Below are 20,350 nucleotides of genomic sequence, written 5' to 3' on the forward strand. Positions count from 1 at the left end.
CTCTCGTATATACTAGATTTAAAGAATTCAGAACATTTCCCATAATCTCCTAAATGTTTTCTTATCCCTAACGTGTGCCAGTTATTATATGAAACTGAATAAACTTTATCTTTATCTTTACACCTTTCATCTCTTCCAATATATTTATATCTCAGTTTTGATTTAGCATTTTCATATTCATTAGCGTTTAATAATTCACAGTCTTCCTTTTTAAATAAATGTTTAAGATATTCAGGATTTAATACTCTACGTTTATATGCTCCTAACTTAGTTCTAAAGGTTTTTCTACAAAATTTAGGAATTCCATCCTCTTTAATGCCATCAATGATTTCCATTTCATTATTTTCAATTTCTTCTTCTCGTTTATGAGGTCTTTGATTATGACTCCATTGATTCCATGAAATTAAATATTCTTTATCATTATATTTATACCTCATTAGCTTATTTTGGCTTTCATATTCATTTAATAATTCACAGTCTTCCTTTTTAAATTGAAGTTTAACCCATTCAGGATTTAAACAATGTTTAATTAATCGCGGAATATCTGACATCATCTATATATAGCTTCTTTTATAAAAGATAAAAAAATAAATTATTTTAAAATTAATGTTAATTTTTTAATGGTTTATTTTTTTTAAAAAATTATTTTTTATTTCATTATGTATGGGCTGAGTGTAAATGTCTTACAATTTTGAAAATTTTTTAAATCTTGATTTATTCAAAAACGTAAGAATAAAAACCGTAAGAATCATACATTTTTTACTTCATATGTTAAAAAAAATGATACAAAATCGTTCAATATTGTATGAATTCTTACGTTTACAAAAAAGTCACACAACCCTTCAACATATACTACTAATATCTTGAAATTACTTTCAATGCTTTAGTATTATATTAAAAATCAACCATAAAAGAGATCTAAAATAACCAAATAACATAATTCATTTTGAGAATTTCTTACAAATTTTCAAAGAGTTGTATGCATGAAAAATTTGAATTCTGGGTTTAATTTATCAATTTATCCGCTATTGTTTATAATGTCATTTATTTACATTAGCAATAGATTAACCTGCGTGCCACTAAAGACTTCAGTTTCAGGAGATGAAGTTTTATTTCAAAATCATCTAACAGGATTTCGCTGGTTTTTCAATTTAAACTACGATTCGATGGAAGAAGTTGTCGATTTTGTAAATTTTTCGAACTATAATAGAACAGTTGTTATGCATAATGGCGAATTTCTTTGCCGAGTCGAAGTTCCCGCAGATACACTTTCTCGATCAATTGTATACATTACATTATTTAAAAATGCGTACTTATCTTCAACACCTGCTACAAGAAATTTCCAAATTATGACTTATAAAGAGCAATTTAAAGATTTTACCGTTAAACAAAAAAAGACCATCGGGCATTATCCAATTGGCGTTTACTACACACAAGTCTGGTACCATTGGGGCCATATGGTACACGATTTTATTAATGCAATGATGTTTGTCCCAAAGGAGATATATGACAGGGGATTTGTTGTTCCCACACTACGTACAGGCTATGCAGCTACTTATGATTTCCTTTATAACATCGGTTTGGCTGATAAAATTAAATTATTAGATTTAGGCGATGGAAATCAAGTTTTAGTCGATGAATTATATATTTTAGGTACTACGCACTATGCACACGGATATAGCGTAGGTGGTTTTCAAAGATTAAGAAAACTCGTATTTAATCGTTTTCAATTGAACGGAATCAAGCCATACAAATTCTGCATAATCAACAGACCAGGGAAGACTCGCTTGATACATAATATCAAGGAATTACTCCAAGCTTTAACAGAAAAAACTAAAATTGACGAAGGTCAGAAATGGATCATCGAAGATTCAAACGTTAGTGATTTTAATGCAACAGTTAAGCGATGGAGTACCATTAAAATGGTTGTAACTCCTTCTGGATCCGGAATTTACAATTCAATTTTTATGCAAGAAAAAACCGGAATTTTAGTAATGATGACGTTCATGATGGACATGCCGAACATCCATGTTGCTGCAATTAGCAATATTTACATGATCGGTGTTGGTCATAAGAAATTTGGCCATGATTTTATAGAAGCAATGCCGTGCGATATAGATAGAATGGTTTTATGCGCAAATAGGTTGATAGAACTCTTACAAACAGGAAATCTTAATATGGACCAGTTATATTATCCTGTTCCTCCATCATGCGAGAATCTATCACCTGCAATCGATCGGTTCGTTTAATATTTTTGTTAGTTTATGTATTTATGCCTTATTATTTAATAAATTTTGTTTTTTATCGTTCATTTTACATCTATTATAGCATATTTACATGGTCATAGGCTAAGTTATTGGTTTCTTAATACTTAATATATGAAATCTCCTAAAGAAACACAAATTTTGTTTCAAATTTAGGGAAAAACTAAATAAACAGCTATTTATCTCCTTATATTTAGATGTATCATTGAATCATGTTATCATTCAGCATACTAAAACTCAAATATTATGATGTGTATTTGTAAAATTTTGAATTTTTATCGTCAAAATCAAAATGATTTCTGAGGATTTAATCATTTCTACACTGAGACAGACAACAACAGCCCAAGTTTCAGAAGCAGAAGAGAATTTGAAGCAAATGAGAGGATCATCAGACTTTTTTGATAAAATAATCTCGATTATTACTTCAAATCAAAATGATGTTATTAAACAAGCAGCAACAACACAACTACGTTTACTCCTTCATGAAAATGAAGAGCTTATGCAACAATTTTCTCTTGAATCCATTTCAGAGATTTTTAATAATTCTTCACAAGTCGTTCAGAGCACATTTCTCTTCATTGTTGATGAAATATTATCATATTTTATTAAACACGCTATGTTTGAACAAGTTTTACAGTTCATAATTTCGAGTATTCAATCTGGCCTCTTATCTGGTTTCATGATACTTGATGAATTAACGAAATTAGAAATAAATGAACACGAGTATTACGATCAGATCGTTCCTGCACTCAATTTGGCAATTGAATTCATAACTTCACAGGATATTACAGAATATACTAATTTTCAGCAGATAGTTACATGCGTCATGCGTTCATTTAAGCAGTTAGTCGTTAAAAGTTCAATAGATGCAGTATCTGAGGAAATAATTTCAACAATTTACACAATTTCAGCAGGATTACTTACATCTGAAGCCGAACTTTCAAACGATTTGTATGAATCATTAACAGATGCAATCCTTGCCCCTCTAACAGTTAAAGAAGGAACAGAAATCACTACAGATTTCATTTCTCCAATTGTAGAGCCAATTCTTAATATTTTGACCGAAAGAACAGCATCGTATCCTGCTATGACATATGCTTTCAACATTTTGGAGATTTTTCTTACATATGATATTCCATATTCCGTTATTGAGCCAATGATCGACCATATCATCCTCCAAATATTTATTCCAACATTTCTGCCTCCAGCCGATGTATCAAATCTCGATGTTACCCAACTTTTAGACTTAATTTTTCCATCACCCCAAGAAAAGGAGTCCCCAGCCTCTGCTGCAGCGACTGCATTATCCGCTGGAGGACACAGAATCGCCAGTTCCGTTTTGAGCGTTGCTTCTCAACTTGAGTACTCAGATTCGAACATTGTTTACTCAATTATGTTCATTCTCTCGAAAGTAGCCTCATTTTTCTCAGAAGGTGATTCAGAGAACATTTCCTTCATCCAAAACTTGGCATTTGAATGTCTTTCCTCAACAGATTTGATGCCTTTCTTAGCGGGAGTTGTTTTCTTCACTGGCTACAAAAACATCGAAATTGCCGGCCAACTGGTTGTTCCTTTATCCAATGTATTCCTCGAAACAGACAATGACATTGTTGCCTACATAACACTTTGTTCTCTTTGTAATACATTGAGTGTTTTCGAAGATTTCGAAGTTTCAGAATCAAAATCAGAAATTTTCGAAAACATTGGGGAATCGATCAACCAAATTATCCAAAAAGTGTTCGAAATGAACGAGAAATACCCAACGCAATGGATGGCCGACAGTCTTGTTAATTTCACCAACTTCTTCGCTCCTGCTCTTCAAAGTTTTTCAATTGAATACACGACGAATTTGATACAAATGTTCAAACAATATATTGACGAAGATTCCGCGGAAGCACATGTTTCTGTTTCGACAATAACAAGGGCTATTGATAAAGTAGCCAAATCACAAGAGAAGAATGAAGAAACAGCAAACCAAATCGTTTCATTGCTCATGCAACAAGTCAATGAAATGCTCTATGAATCAAATTGTAGTTCGAATTACGCTGAAGAAATAATTTCTATTTTGTGTACTTGTATTTCATATTCTCCAGCGTTTAATGAAGAATTGATGCAGATTCCGTCAATGCTACAGAAGTTCTTTGAAGATGATGATGCGTTGATCGAATCAATCTCTCCTGCAATCAAAGTTTTGGCTTTGAAATTCCCTGATTCTTTCGAAATAAAAGAAGTGACAAATCCAATTTACGAAATTGCCACTTCACTTTTGGCTGATGAAGAAGAGTTTTGCGACAATTACTGGGAGTATTTAATAATAGTGTTCCAAGCAATATTTGTTAGATGCTGCCATTCTTCTTTCGCTTTGGAATTCATTGGAGAAATTAGCGAAAATTTGGCTGATTGGGATTTGCAAATCCACGACATAGTTGCAAGTATGGCAACAACTGATCCATCGATATTAGTCAAATACCCAACATTCTACACGTTTTGGATAGAAAATACTCGTCCTGCAGCATTTTTAAGATCTGCAATTTCTGTTTTCAAAAACTTTGAAAATTTGCCACAATTAGCTGGAAAAAGAGATGAAATTCTTGAGATTTGCTTCAGAAATATTGAAGTTCTCAAGGAAAACATGTCAAATGATGATGAAATGGAGATGGATGAAGAAGACTTATCCTTCTTTGATGTGAACGAACTTTGCAACTATCCTTTGTTTAAGAAATAAAAATAAGTAAAGAAATAATAGAGTTTATTTTATAAATATTTATATGTGGACTATTTATTTACTTAATAATATCGAAAAGCATTACTATATCAGACTTATGCAATTAGTTATCGATAGATTTCCAGATAATATTAGAAATACCAATCACTTCAAATTGTTTTGGGCATTATGATTTTATTGAAAAAGAGACCCAATAATACCCTCAATTTTTAACTTTTGCAACTCCAAAAACCAGGTGTTTTTCCAGAACTACCATCTAGGATGAGTCCTAGGAGCTATAATTCTAGGGTTAGATGATACCCGCTTAGTACTTTTATTTGTATATGTTTTAGTGGAATTTGGTGAGGGGTCATGAAATTCGTATCTAATTTGCTATCATCTAAGCTGGTAAAAGTTAGAGAAAGCTATTTACTGGTTGTATATTACAAATATACCTTGTAATAGAAAATATAAGTGTTTGTGATTTAAATTCGCTCAATTAGCTCGAAAATTTGTTTTATATCCATGACAAACTAACACAATCCTATTTATTTGATTGCCAATCTGTTCCCAAAATATATCAGCATGAATATATATATATTGATATTATTTGCAATTTCATCATTAAATAGTACTTTTTTTTCTATTTTTAATTTAGAAATAGTATATTTATATGATAGCGACACAAGATTTTAATTAAAAAATATATGTTATCGATCATCACACTCAAATTGAATTTCAAAAATTTTAGAATTTTTCAATTTCAATATTGAAAATATATTTCTTATATCATAGCGATTCATGTTATAATAATATGGAGAAAAATATTGTTTTAAATCTAAAATTTAAAATGAATGATTGGGCATTACATTAATCCAATTTATTGTTTATTTGTTAATCTAGTGGAAACAATTAATATTTTGGAGAAACAAAAATTTGAAATTTGAAATTTTGAAAAAAATGCATGAATCGGTAATTAAACATTGATTTATTAATTTATTAGCCATGCTTTTGATGTTGGTCTTATTCTTAAGCCGATTTAAAGAATTAATTTTTCCAAATCGTGTTTGACATTAACACATATAGATATATCAGGAAAAAAGGTATCACTTATCAAGTTATTGGTTTTTATGTATCTCCTAACTTTGCCTCGTTCTGAATACAATTCTAGTTAACGAATTTTAAATAACTATATGAAGAATACATCATTTTGGTTTTATTATTATTAAAATGATATATATTAGCTATGTATATGCTTGTAAGAATATTATTCCGTGAATTGGAAACAGAAAAAATAAATTTAGACAGAAAATGCATATCTTTAAAAAATAATATGAAATTTAGCTTTGATATTATTATCCGATAAAATATGCATGATAATTACTCCGCAAATAAAATTTAGGAAGCAAGTTGTGACGGTTTGGGTTTTCAATGGCCCACAAGGAAGGAAGTATCGTTTTATCAGGCAACAAGAGGTCTTGAAATGAGTAAAGGACTGATCACCCTTGAAAGGTTCAAACTTGCTTGCGCGCCGCAGTCTTAAAAATGATATGTTTCACTTCTGGTCGAAAATTTCAACCTCTATGACAGTTGTTGGATGAACAATTGTGTAGCGGGATGAAATCTGAGTGCGGCCTGGGGCTGCAGCATCAATCTTCCCGGCATCTTTACCGCAATCATCTCTTAGATTGCACACAAAGTTGCGAACGAGCAGCTTTCTATGCGGTAAAGATGCCGGTAAAAGAGAGCCGTAGTGATTCTCTGCTGCAGCGTCAATCTTCCCGGCATCTTTACCGCAATCATCTCTTAGATTGCCCACAAAGTTGCGAACGAGCAGTTTTCTATGCGGTAAAGATGCCGGAAAGAGAGAGTCGATGTGAGGTTCTTTTCGAGGGCTCCTTGAATGAGACACTGTTCCGCATTGATAACTTGAACGTGGAAGTTTGACCGACAAGAGTGTATTGTGCACTCCTGTCGGTCGCAGTGTCTCATTCTGGGAGACATTGCCTCTGCATGTCTCCCAGAATGGAACAATGTTCCGCATTGATAACTTGAACGCGGAAGTTTGACCGACAAGAGTGCATTATCCAATCTTTTTTGTCATATACCCCAACCCACAAAGACAAAACCTTACAAAAAATATGTAAACTTTGGTTTTCACTTAATAATGTTTATTTTTAATTTTTTGTTCTTTATATAACTTTTTCTTCTACTAAACTATTTTACAGACTCTACTGAGCTATCCTCACATATATACCTGTGACAATAACACATATATACTCCCTTCATATTCTGATCTCATGACATATTACAGCACAAACTATAATTATACAACATACCTCATAAAGTCTGATTTTACCCCTATCTAAGCGTTCAAAACCTATTTTCCCCGCGTAATCTGATTCTTCTGGCTCTGCTGATTCGATTTCTGCTGTCAGATCGTGAAAATATGCATCACACAATGAGATAAACACAAAATACACAACTTAATATTTTCCTTAAAATTGTCAATTCCTCGATCTTGACATATTTATTATTTCCTCCGTTTTCCCTCACAAATATATTTAATTTTCTGAATAAGACGTATAATAAAATGAATATCTTAAAAACTAAAATACAAAATTAATGTTGGGTAATGACTAGATATAGTATGCACTTTTGAATTCATACATTTTTTGAAAAAATTGTATTTTCAAAAAAAGATGTTGTTTCAGTATGAACTTGAAGAGAAATTTTAAGGAAAATATTAAGTTGTGTATTTTGTGTTTATCTCATTGTGTGATGCATATTTTCACGATCTGACAGCAGAAATCGAATCAGCAGAGCCAGAAGAATCAGATTACGCGGGAAAAATAGGTTTTGAACGCTTAGATAGGGGTAAAATCAGACTTTATGAGGTATGTTGTATAATTATAGTTTGTGCTGTAATATGTCATGAGATCAGAATATGAAGGGAGTATATATGTGTTATTGTCACAGGTATATATGTGAGGATAGCTCAGTAGAGTCTGTAAAATAGTTTAGTAGAAGAAAAAGTTATATAAAGAACAAAAAATTAAAAATAAACATTATTAAGTGAAAACCAAAGTTTACCTATTTTATGTAAGGTTTTGTCTTTGTGGGTTGAGGTATATGACAAAAAAGATTGGATAATGCACTCTTGTCGGTCAAACTTCCGCGTTCAAGTTATCAATGCGGAACATTGTTCCATTCTGGGAGACATGCAGAGGCAATGTCTCCCAGAATGAGACACTGCGACCGACAGGAGTGCACAATACACTCTTGTCGGTCAAACTTCCGCGTTCAAGTTATCAATGCGGAACATTGTTCCATTCTGGGAGACATGCAGAGGCAATGTCTCCCGAAATGATACCGTCATACCAACACCAATTTATTCCTTCTTTCCATTGTCATACAATTCAATATTTTTATCAATCTTAATCAACTTTTTTTATTCTTCTTTAATTCAATTTATCTTTCTCCTAGAATATCTATTCCTTTAACAGACATAAAATCACTAATCGAGCTTTTTCAATACTCAAAATTTCATATAAATCTTTGTTATTTTTTCTCTCATCGCTTATTTTATTAAATATACATATTTCCTCTCACATATCCCTCTTCATATATATTGGATCTCAACACTCATCTATTAGAACAATATATTTTCGCTTAATCTCATATTATTCATTAACAATCTTTCATCTTCTTATTTCTAGTTAACCTACCAATATATATATAGAATATATGCCCAATTACATATTCAGATACATTAAATTCAAGAAATTCTTCTAATATTATTCTCCTATTCATAATAAAATCATATTTAGTCTCACATCACAATTCTATCAGTTCTCCAATATCATATCATATTGGTAACATCACATATATCTCTTATAATATCACTTAAATTTGTATTTTTTTATTAATTATATTTAATTAGTTCTACATTCTATTATTATAGAGGTTTGACAAACTCATCAATAGTTAAAATCAAAATCTATTCAGAACTTTGAATCTAATGAAAATTACATTTCGATATCTTTTTGCAAGCTTAATTTTTTGTATTATCTTAAAATACATTTAGTAATGTTATGTACGTATTGAATTCAAATTATAGCGCAGTAACATGCAACTCATCTTGAGATTCACATTTCATTTTCACAATTATTGCATATATACATCAATAACATATTGTACTCATATATCTACACGACTCTAAACTCAATGACATCAAATAATGCTTGTAATATTTAAAATAATTTTTGCATTTTTGATTCTCAGCTTAACTTCTATAAATGTCACCAAAACATTTCATTCCTACCAAGAAATAATATATTAGTAATTAAGCGTTTATTACCATTGTTACTCACATCATATTAATTCATTTTTGTAATTTTTTAAATAAATGACTGGAATCATAAACCCTATGTACCCATATCAACATGTTAAAATTTCAAAGTCTGAAACTTAGTATACATTGAGTTTCATGAAATCAGATAATCTCGTAGATTTCTTAAATATTATATATTGCTGGCCAATAATGATGCAGCATGATTCTCCATCATATCAGCATTCTAAACATATCTTTATTTTGTCAATTGGCATAAATTAAGGGTGCTTTTCAGGCGATAAATGGTATTTTAGATACCTGGGCAGGGGGTCATGAAAAAGTTGCAAAAGTCAAAAATTGAGGGTATTATAGTATTGCATTTTTTTACGTTTATGGTGATAACATACTACAAATTCACTAGTGACATTGGAATTTAGAATTAAATCAATGAATGAAAGTAAAATTTCAAAAATTTTGTATATCAATACTTCAAAATTCAATTCTAAGGAATATTCTGCCATTTCTGATTAAATATAACCCTGAACTGAATTTTCAAGCTTTATTGCTTTAGAGCGTTTATTAAACCCACTCAAATTTATTTGAATAAATACTTTTCCTATAATCAATACATGTTTATTTTGCCGGAGGTGGCATGCTTGCCCAAAGGGCAAGCGTAGCCACCTGAAGTTAGAAATTATATTTTAACAAATTTGATTTTATGAACTAAAGAATCGTGGTAAGTTTACATCTTCACACTGTAGATCATAAAACTTTATTTAACTCTTTCGGACAATTAGAAACCTGATATGCTTGTTCTTTGGCTGAAAAAAGAGATTGATCGAAATAGTTTTATTAATTAAATATATCCCTTTATCTATATTCCAAGAATCAATTGATTTAGAATGATTGGCAAAAAAATATTGAATAAATCAAGTATCTTGATGAAAATTCTATCGTTATCGGCTTTTCCATTGCTGCTTCATCATTTCATATCCATGGACTTAATCAAAATTCATAATTTAAATCCGAAATCTTTATGATCATTGTTTTCCACATGTATAGTATAGTATTTTATTTTCACAATAAATTTAAGGAGTATTTTATATGGTAAAATGCAAATGTGTCTTTTCCAACAAGATTTTTTTGCCAATCACTCCAAATCACTTGATTTTATGAATATATGTCGAAGATCACACATAATTAATAAAAATATTTTTTATTTTCAAAAAGGTACTTTTAATGGGCCAAAAATTGAAAAATTTACACTTTTCCGACGTTTTGTCAGGGGCGCGAAGCGACCCAAAAAATGTCGGAAAAGTGTAATTCTCATGTATATGATTATTTTTGCTTTTAATGCCGAATAGCATTTGAATCAAAAATAATCGTATGCCTGAGAATTTTAATTTCTCTAGTTTCTAGCCAGAATCAATATAGAGTTCATATGCAAAAAGTGAAACTACTATGGTGTGGAAAAAAATATCAAAGTTCCCCACTTAAACACTATATATATATATATAGAAATAAAAAAAATATTAATGTCCGACCAAGACGTTCATCCAAGCAAATACAACAAATTGCGAAGTACCTATAAGTACTACATCGATTCATATATTGCATTGTATCAGCTAAAAACGGACAACGAAGAAGAATTAAACAAGATTTACAAAATGATCAAAACAGAATTGATTGATTCAAAGAAATTTCCACCTCAAATAATTATGAACGATATTTTAAGTATCATTCTGTACAACAATCGCTATGCAAAGTCATATTTATTCCTTGCAAAACTCATTTATGATGAATATCATGTGGAAGAATTCAACCATCTCATGTATCTTCCAAACATCCTGTTTTATAAAGAATATGGAATTAAATTAGACAAATCTGACAATTTTGAAGAAGATTATCCAGAAAACATCGATATTCATACAGAAGATACAATTTACAGAGCAATCATGAATAATGACTTAGAAAGATTCATCACATTCACTGAAATAGATGGATTTGATAAAGATCAAAAACTTAAAAGCGATTTATATCCATATTCTGGCAAAGGATATTCATTATTTGAATTATGTTGTTACCATGGAGCAGTTGATTGTTTCAAGTTATTAAGAACAAAATTCAGCTCAGAAATAACTCAAAAATGTCTCAGATTTTCATTTTTAGGAAGAAACAAAGAGATCATGAGTGAATGTTTGAAACATCAAGAACCAAATGAAAAATGCATGGAATATGCAATTATTTCACATAACATTGATTTTGTTACATTCTTGATGAATGAATACAATATAGAGATCGATTTAGAATATTGTGGAATCTTTAATAATCTTGAATCCTATTTAGTTTATTTCGATCAAACTAATGATATAAACAAATGTTTTGTTTGTTCACCGATTTTTAATATTCCATCCCTTTTGGAATACTTTCTTTCACATGGTGCGAATATCAATGAAAAAGATAACGATGGAAAAACCGCACTTTATATTGCAGCTGGAATAAATCGTAAAGAAATTGCTGAATTTCTTATTTCACATGGTGCTAATATCAATGAAAAAAATAACGATGGAGAAACCGCACTTCAGGATGCAGCACGGCATAATAGTAAAGAAATAGCCGAACTTCTTATTTCACATGGTGCAAATATTGAAGAAAAAAATGATTATGGAGAAACCGCACTTCATATTGCAGCACGGCATAATAGTAAAGAAATTGCCGAACTTCTTATTTCACATGGTGCAAATATCAATGAAAAAAATGATTATGGAGAAACCGCACTTCAGGATGCAGCACGGCATAATAGTAAAGAAACAGCCGAACTTCTTATTTCACATGGTGCAAATATTGAAGAAAAAAATGATAATGGATATACCTTACTTCATATTGCAGCTTGGAGTAATAGTAAAGAAATTGCTGAATTTCTTATTTCACATGGTGTTAATATCAATGAAAAAAATAACGATGGAAAAACCGCACTTCATTATGCAGCATTGTTTCGTTATGAAGAAATAGTTGAACTCCTTATTTCGCATGGTGCGAAAAAATAATGCCTTTTTTTTAGAAAAATCATTTTCTGGGACTTCTATGTATACCATTCATCAGAGCATACTCCATACTATCATGTTCTATCTTGATGGAGAAGTCTGAAGATTATATAAAAATTGATTATTGATTATTATATAAGTATAATGCAATCATTCAATATAATGTTTAGTTTAGTACACTTATTGCAAATCTCTCTTGAATTAATGAATAAATTTATTCATTTAGTATAATGTAATAAATTTCCGCCAAAAATGCTTTTTATTGTGTAATAATATACAAATAGATAAATATTTTACATCAAAACTGATTTATATTGTGATAATGCTTCAAATGCTTAAAAATTATAATGAAAATCAAAGTTATGGAATGATTTATATATGAGCGATAATTGAACTTGAATAAATACCCTCATAGTTAAGCATGAGATATTCTAAAGTAATTATTCCAAAATATCTCAATTACAATGTAATAAATATTACCTAAAATGTATTGTTTTAAGGGTTTTGTTTTGCTAAAATTGTCACTTTTATAGCATATTTGTTTTTGGATGTTTTGCGAAACCAAAAAAAAAACTATGATATACAATGTGTGTGTAAAGAAAATACTTTATTTACTAGTTAAAAAATCATTTGGTATTGATCAAGTTATTTTTTCTGGATAAGATATTATATGGATAATTGGATAGAAAATACAATTATATAATCTTGTACCTGGTTTAATTAAGCTAATTGTCATCAGAAACTTGTAATTTTTATGAATTTCAGATTTTCTTTTCATTACTGCTTTTCTTAATAGGTCAAGTTCTTATTTACGTTATAAAGTATGATATTTACAAATATCAAGTTATCATGTTTTTTGAGAAATTATGAGAAACAAACAAAAATGAAAAAGATAGGAATAGCAATGAATAGTGATGTGGGTATAGAAAATGTAAGAGATATGAATGCAAAGCAATCAGTATTTAGGACATTGACCATAGATTTCGAAAAAAAAATGCTGCATATTGAGCGAAAACTATGATTATATTATAAGGCTGTCATTTAAAGCATAATGAAACTATTCCCTTTTCATTTTAATCGAATAAGATAGTAAAGATTTTTGAATTAGCTAGAAACTGATGAGATGTTTTCACAAATCAGATTTTTAATCTCTATAATGCATAATTCACTCAATATCTCAATTTTGATATTGCGAGATATTTTTGCTATCGGTTTCGCAATTTTGACACAATAGCAAGAGGGTTCTATAAGCATTATTATCAACGTAGAATCTGAATATCATATCAGAAAATGTCGCAAATCCGACATTTACCCGACCAAATAGCAAAAATAATTGAATACTTTTCGCAAAAACTTTAAAAATCGATAAAAATATGAAATATAGATATTAAAGAGACTTTTTATATAATATTCATAAAGATTTTCCAAAAATATGATACCGCAAAATTAAAAAAGTGACGTCTTGAGTGGAGTCAAAGGTCGAAATTGCTAGCTAAATGTTTTTTAGCGAAATTGCGTATTGTACGTTTTTTTCGCAAAACGAAACCCTTAATTGTTTATTCAACAAACAATGTAAAAATAAATTATATTATAATTTTGGTAATAATAAGCGTATTCATATATGATTCAAAAATTTTACTAGAATAGATTTATCATATATAAATTATATATGAACAAAGGTATATATTCATCAATATTATATTTGGTATAATGAATACGATACAGAATACTTCATTTTTAAGAATTCACAGCTAAACTTTCTTCAGTTGATACTATTTTATGTTGAAGCAATTATTAACTATTTGATTCACTCATATTCAATGACAATCATTAATTTATTAACAAATGTGTTTGATAGTTTTATATGATAGAGTATATGCTAGTCATATAATACCAAAGTTGAAAGACATGATGATTAGTTTTGGAGGATTTTCAAGCTAAACTATGATTTTGATGCAATAAATTTTGTCAGAAATAGTGAAATATTGGTATTGGTCGCCCCCGTAACAAAATTTTTGGTCTTCCATCTATATTTAGTTAAATTTGAATTGTTTTTAGGCAATTAATAATATTGTCCAAAAGGGGGGACCTCGTCGACAACAAAGGTATTGATCAAAATTGTTCTAATTATGCTTGACATATGAAGTATAGTAATAGTGTGTATGGACTCATAGAATGGCTTTCATTTGTTTTCGAGATATATTATGATCTTCTAAAATATACATATTTTACTTGATAACGCATATGTTTTATCGTATTATGAAAACTAAACGAAAAATATGGCTCAAGAAGAGCAAAATTCGATGTTTAAAAAGGAAATTGTTTATTGATTAGGCTACTTTCCGGTATTTTTTTGAAGTGACACTTTACTCGTTTTTCTTTCTACATCTGCATATAAAATATGCACAAATAAGGATTTATATTTGAAAAAAATTTTCGAATTGGGTAAATAAATCGTTAGATCATAGATTTTAATAATCCTTGCTTCTTAAAATGAGAATACGGTAATAGCAACTGTGTATAATAGATGGAGTATTGTTAAATTGTGTGATTTTTTGATAAGTTTCGAAAACGATTTGCAGTGTGTTCAAATATATTAGAATTTAATAACATATGATAATATCGACTGCAATCAAGCGATATCAAGTGATTGATGAAAATCAATATCAATATTTAAAAATTTCGAGACTTTTTTGACTGAAAGCAATTTCTTTGGACACCTAGAACGAAGTTCTCCTTGGTGAATTTCTCCAAAATTTTTCCATTTTAGAAAATGCCTAAGCAATTTTGAAGAAAATGATAACGTTTTTTTCAATTCTCAATTTTTTTTGGAAAATGAGGTTAAATTTTTAAAAAATTTAAAATTTACAGAGGAACAAAAACATTTTCATTGTGCAATAAATCGATAAAGCCTTTTTATTTTTGTTATTCTATAATTTTTCTACTAAAATATGTCAATTATAGAGCAAAATCAAATAACTATTTTTCAAAGATATAGAAAAGAAGTAGATATTCCAAAATTATAAATCAATCATAGTTTACTATCAAAAATAATATATAATTCTATATAGAGAACCAGCCATTGTTAGTAATATAAAATTAATTCTGGTTCAAAATTAAGGATCATCTTCGCATGTTTAGAAACTATTGTAAATATCTAGAAAACAATCAATAATATCATGATTTTATTCACAGATGGGTTCAAGATATATATTGTGATTTGCATTTCGATAATAAATCTAAATCAAATGTATAATAAATTCGTACATTTAGACTTCTTATCATAATAATGTTATCAATTAGTGACTATGGCTACAGAACAAGCAACAATAGATCTCATAATCAAACGGAAGTTAAGCTGAGATATTTGAGATTTTATCACCTGATAGTATGCATAATACTATACCAGGATGACTAGTCTATCTGTTGTTTCAATATAGTTTTAAATTTTTTATGCCAAAATAACACTTTGGTTATCATCGGTAATACACAGGGTTGCTACTGTTGTAATATTTCGAAAAAATAAATGTATCAACTTTAATGCAAGATATTTTGAGTTGAACATCGAATAATTAGATTTTTGCAATATTAATATTCTTTGATCTCTAGTATATCATTGTTCCATACTAACAACGTGGATCAATTCCGTTTCAATGATCAGATAAAGCAGAAACAATATACTCAGGTGCCACTTTTTTGGTCTAAAAAAGGGTTTTTTCCCCTTTTTATTGTCCTATCGAAAACTAACAGATAAACTATAATTTGCACGTTACGCCTGTGTAGTTTATATAAATTCTAAAAAAATGAATATAGTTGTCGAGGAATTACCATCTGGCGATGTCAAGCTTGAAAACTGCAATAGCCGAGTTAAGGAATGCGAGGAATACTTACTAAATAGCCAGTGGGTGCAATTCCAATACCTTTTCAAACAACTTATTAAATTCAATGAAAAGAACAGATATGAAATTCCAGAAGCATTTTCAACAGCATTCGATACAATGAAGAAATCCGCAATATCTCATATCTTAAAGAATTTAGAAATCGCAAATATTTTCGAAGATTTCAAAGTTTGGTTCCAAAGACTCTCTGAAGTTGTTTCTTCAAAGGAAGAACTATGGAACATTATCCATACTCAAGCAAATATGAGCATTCGCGTAACAATGCGACAAAATCAAGAATTAGTTTCACTTTTCTTTACTCCAGAAACACTCTTCGAATATGGTATTAAACCATTCATGGAATCAAACGTTTGTGACTTTAAGAATGTAATGAATGAAGAAAATTTAATTGATAATTTTTATGGCGTTGCAGGGTTTGTCAGAGCTTGCGGTCTTTCTACAACGTTCGAATCAAATAACCAAGACTATTTCAATTTTGTAGAAAAAATCTTGGTTAATTTTGTAAATTTGCCAGATTTTGACCCTCACAGATTTGTATGGCTTGTCGAAGCTTGTAATGGAAACTTGAAGATACCACCAGCAACTTTTCGTGAAATATGCCAAAATACAATAGAAAAGTTTTCACAGCAAGAATTTAAAGGACAGCTCATGCAAAAACTATATAAATTTTGTGTCCTATCTACATCACCTCTTATGCAAACGTTCCCAGTTATTCAGCGCTGCATTGACGATACATATGTACAATTAATTGAAGAACAAAGGTCATTTTCACGTCGCTACATATTCAGCCAGTTTACATCCATTGAATGGAATGGTAAATCAACTGGTCAAGTATGCGATCAGTTGAAATGCTGGACATTATTTGTCAGCAACGTTTCTTTGAGACTTGCTGATAAACCAGAGCTTCCAAAGATGATTTTACAAGATTTACTTGATGATAGTATGTCTTTCTTTGAAGGTTTCTTTGCAGACGCCCAACCAACAAAAGAAAAGGCCATTGACATGAGATGCTATATTCTTCACATTGCAGAAACAATAGAAGAGTTTTATCCAGGTCCAATTCCCCAAAATACAATTTACAAAGTTTGGTATATCTTATTTATTGCTGCTATCGCAGGAGCATTGGAACATGAGCTTAACGATATTCATTATGCTGATGCCCCTAAACCAGATACACCAACTTTAGGTTTGGAACACTCTGCAACAGATTTTACAAGTTATACCTTTGCTTTGTCTGTTTTGTCAAAGAAGTTTGAAGTTCAAAACGATACATTCACAGAAATGTTTGCTTTTATTAGACAAAACATTAAATATCCATAAAATTTGTTTGTTATTTTTAATCATAATGATTTTTTTAAAAGGACATATGCTTATTGACAAGCAATGACAGTGTAATAAGTTTTATAGTAATTTGTATTATACTTCAATGTTCTTAATTGAACCCTGAATAATGTATAAAATCTTAAGTTTATAAGTAGATAATAAATACACAGATAGTTTGTAAACGATACAGAAGCATCTAAGGAAAATGCAGGAAAAATTTAATACAAAAGATAATTTCAGAGTCCAATTGGATTACAATAGTTGAGTAATATGATGGAAATTTTATAGGAAAGAAATTTGTTATAATATTTAGTCATAAAAATGAAAAATGCTACAGAGAACAGAATTTCAACTACAAAATATTATATTCCGGGAATATTAACAGCGAAATTAACTTGATGTTGTGTAAGCAGGCATGTTTTTAGCATTAACATCCGAAATTATAGTTTTTAACTTTAAAAATAATTTTGTAGTCCTAAAAAATAAAATTAAATGCGAAAATATATCCGATATGAGCAAAGAATTAGTTATCTCTTTTAACGATTATTTATTTCTATGAGCAATAATTTTTGAATGAATAAAAGATTATAGAAAAATTCACTTCACATCTAATTTCTTCAAATAATTTTGATCTGTTGGTAAGGATGTCAATTCGGAAAATTGTTTTCATTTTAGGAGAATATAATTTTCCTTTTCGAAAATTTAAAAAGTGAGACGCGCAGGATTCGAACTTTTTTAAAAGTTGATTTAAATATATTCTAGTGTGATTTCTTAGAAATCATTTCTAAGGATAATATCATATTTAAAATAAGAATATACTAGTTTGGGTGGTATAATTTTTTCGATAAATTTGAGAATATGTACGTTTAGGGCATCAAAAGTGTCAATTCGCTCAGCGAAAGCTGAGCTAGCTTCGTTCTCGAAAGAATAGGGAAGGTGTGAAAGAGAGTGATACAGATGTTGACACATTCATATCATTTCAACAAATTTTGATCAAATTGAAATTCAATGAAATTCAATTCACTTCATATCCTTCAGTCAGTACATTGACATCCTTCTACATCACAATGATAACTCGTACATCAATAGTTCTACAACTAACTCAGAAAAAACAAGATTTTTACTTCCAGCTTACAGCTTTTAAAAAGTTTCGATGATAAAAATCACTCTACTCTTGTTTATCGATATGTTGTGATAGTAGGTAAACGTATTCTTATCGATATTAATAAAAATATTTTTACGAAAATCTGAACCAATTACAGAGTTATTCATAAAGTTTATGATAACTGTAATTACTTCATCTTTGTTTTATATTTGAATAAACAATTTAATTTAATTTAATTTGCATAAAAAGGTAACTAAACTACTTTCGCCGATCCGATTTGCTCCATATTTAAAATATAGCTTGCATATGTAGAAGAAAAGCTAATTTTGAAGTACGCCCGAAATCCACCAACAGGATTTCGAGCTACTAAAAAGGTACTTTTAAATGTGATTTTTTTTATAAAAAATTAAATTTATTTTAAGATCAGACTAAAAACTAATTTTATGGAAAATCTATATCGACAAATTTATTACTTATTGGGTATATAGATTTTTTGATTATGGCGATTATGTCTGATATGCTTCCAATAAGCCAAAACACATTTCATACTGATTTCTATAAAAGGTATCTTTATTATAGAAGTGTAAGCTATATCTGTTTGTTTTTTTATTATAACAAATTCAAAATTCTCTTATAAGGACTAGATGAAATCTGTATTATTAAATCATTAGCTAAATGAAGGTTCAAATAGAAAGTAAATATCAATTTATATGATACTGAAACCAAATAGTTCTTTTAATAAAAGATAACACGCTGAAAATTATTGAGTATTTGCAAATCTCAAAAATCTATTGGTGAATTTGGCTCAATTTTTAAAATTATAACATCCATATCAAATCATAAAAGCAGACAAAAATTAAAGCCAAACCTATCGGCCAATTTTTTTTTGATATTTTGATTTTTGAGGTATACTTTTAAAAGTGGATTTAAAGCACTGATGAAAAAACATTAACTTCTGTCGTTATGATTATTGATTTAGACAATAATGATTTTAATCTTTGATTATCAAAACACTAAAGTCATCTTTTTAACATTTGCTTGGTAGCATTAACTCAAGTCTAAAGTACTATTTTATGTGGCACTCTTAGAATTTTTGTATTCATTGTACACGCTGAAATAGTACCATTAAAGTTATGGCGGACTTTCAAAAAATAGTTTGGTCACCTTTTTTGCATAATTTTTTTTAGTTGAAAAACAGGAAACTTATTTGAGTTTGTATTATTTTTATCGTTCAATTCATTGTATATGTGAGTGATCCAGATATTTAAGATATTTAGAAAAAATTTATTAATTTGATTAACAAATTTTAATCAAAATAGCAAAAATCTATTTGATAGCTGTAAGCAAACAATAACTTTTATTTCAAGCAAAATCACTTATTTTCATCTAAACGTATAAAATTGTCAATTTTATGAGAATAAATTTAAAATCTCATGAAATATAAAGAAGAGTAATATTTTTCAATTTTCTTTTTTTCTTTGTCTCAAATATTTTCTGTTGGGAATTTTCTTGTTATCAAAAAATAATTTTAATATTTGTTTATTTCATTACATACAATAAAATTTTAAAAACTCTATTTCTTCACAAGAAAATTTTTTTCCTTCATATGAAGAAACATTTTGTTCTCCATTTGATGCTGAGTCTAAATCTCGATTTTTGAATTTTCTTCTTTCCAAAT

At 29.3% G+C, this 20,350-nt stretch overlaps 4 protein-coding genes across 4 annotated transcripts, besides 1 other annotated feature; all 4 read left to right on the forward strand.

Annotated features, from left to right (window-relative positions):
- Positions 1-953: 953 nt before the first annotated feature.
- TVAGG3_0541250 (glycosyltransferase family) lies at positions 954-2,329 on the forward strand (the record flags this gene model as incomplete). Its single annotated transcript, XM_001326032.1, has 1 exon — positions 1,038-2,249. The coding sequence occupies one exon, from the start codon at positions 1,038-1,040 to the stop codon at positions 2,247-2,249; it is 1,212 nt and encodes a 403-aa protein (XP_001326067.1).
- A 227-nt stretch (positions 2,330-2,556) lies between these two features.
- On the forward strand, positions 2,557-5,036 carry TVAGG3_0541260 (armadillo (ARM) repeat-containing protein family; the record flags this gene model as incomplete). Its single annotated transcript, XM_001326033.1, has 1 exon — positions 2,557-4,989. The coding sequence occupies one exon, from the start codon at positions 2,557-2,559 to the stop codon at positions 4,987-4,989; it is 2,433 nt and encodes an 810-aa protein (XP_001326068.1).
- A 5,800-nt stretch (positions 5,037-10,836) lies between these two features.
- Positions 10,837-12,348, forward strand: TVAGG3_0541270 (ankyrin repeat and SOCS box-containing protein 4 family; the record flags this gene model as incomplete). Its single annotated transcript, XM_001326034.1, has 1 exon — positions 10,837-12,348. One exon carries the CDS (start codon positions 10,837-10,839, stop codon positions 12,346-12,348), a length of 1,512 nt encoding a protein of 503 aa, XP_001326069.1.
- Positions 12,349-16,148: 3,800 nt separating this feature from the next.
- TVAGG3_0541280 (uncharacterized protein) lies at positions 16,149-17,677 on the forward strand (the record flags this gene model as incomplete). The annotated part of the gene is made up of 1 exon (XM_001326035.1): positions 16,149-17,564. The coding sequence occupies one exon, from the start codon at positions 16,149-16,151 to the stop codon at positions 17,562-17,564; it is 1,416 nt and encodes a 471-aa protein (XP_001326070.1).
- A 1,240-nt stretch (positions 17,678-18,917) lies between these two features.
- Positions 18,918-19,840: a mobile genetic element.
- The last annotated feature ends 510 nt before the right edge of the window (positions 19,841-20,350 follow it).

This window comes from Trichomonas vaginalis, chromosome II (assembly GCF_026262505.1).
Source record: "Trichomonas vaginalis G3 chromosome II, whole genome shotgun sequence".
Lineage (NCBI taxonomy): Eukaryota > Parabasalia > Trichomonadida > Trichomonadidae > Trichomonas > Trichomonas vaginalis.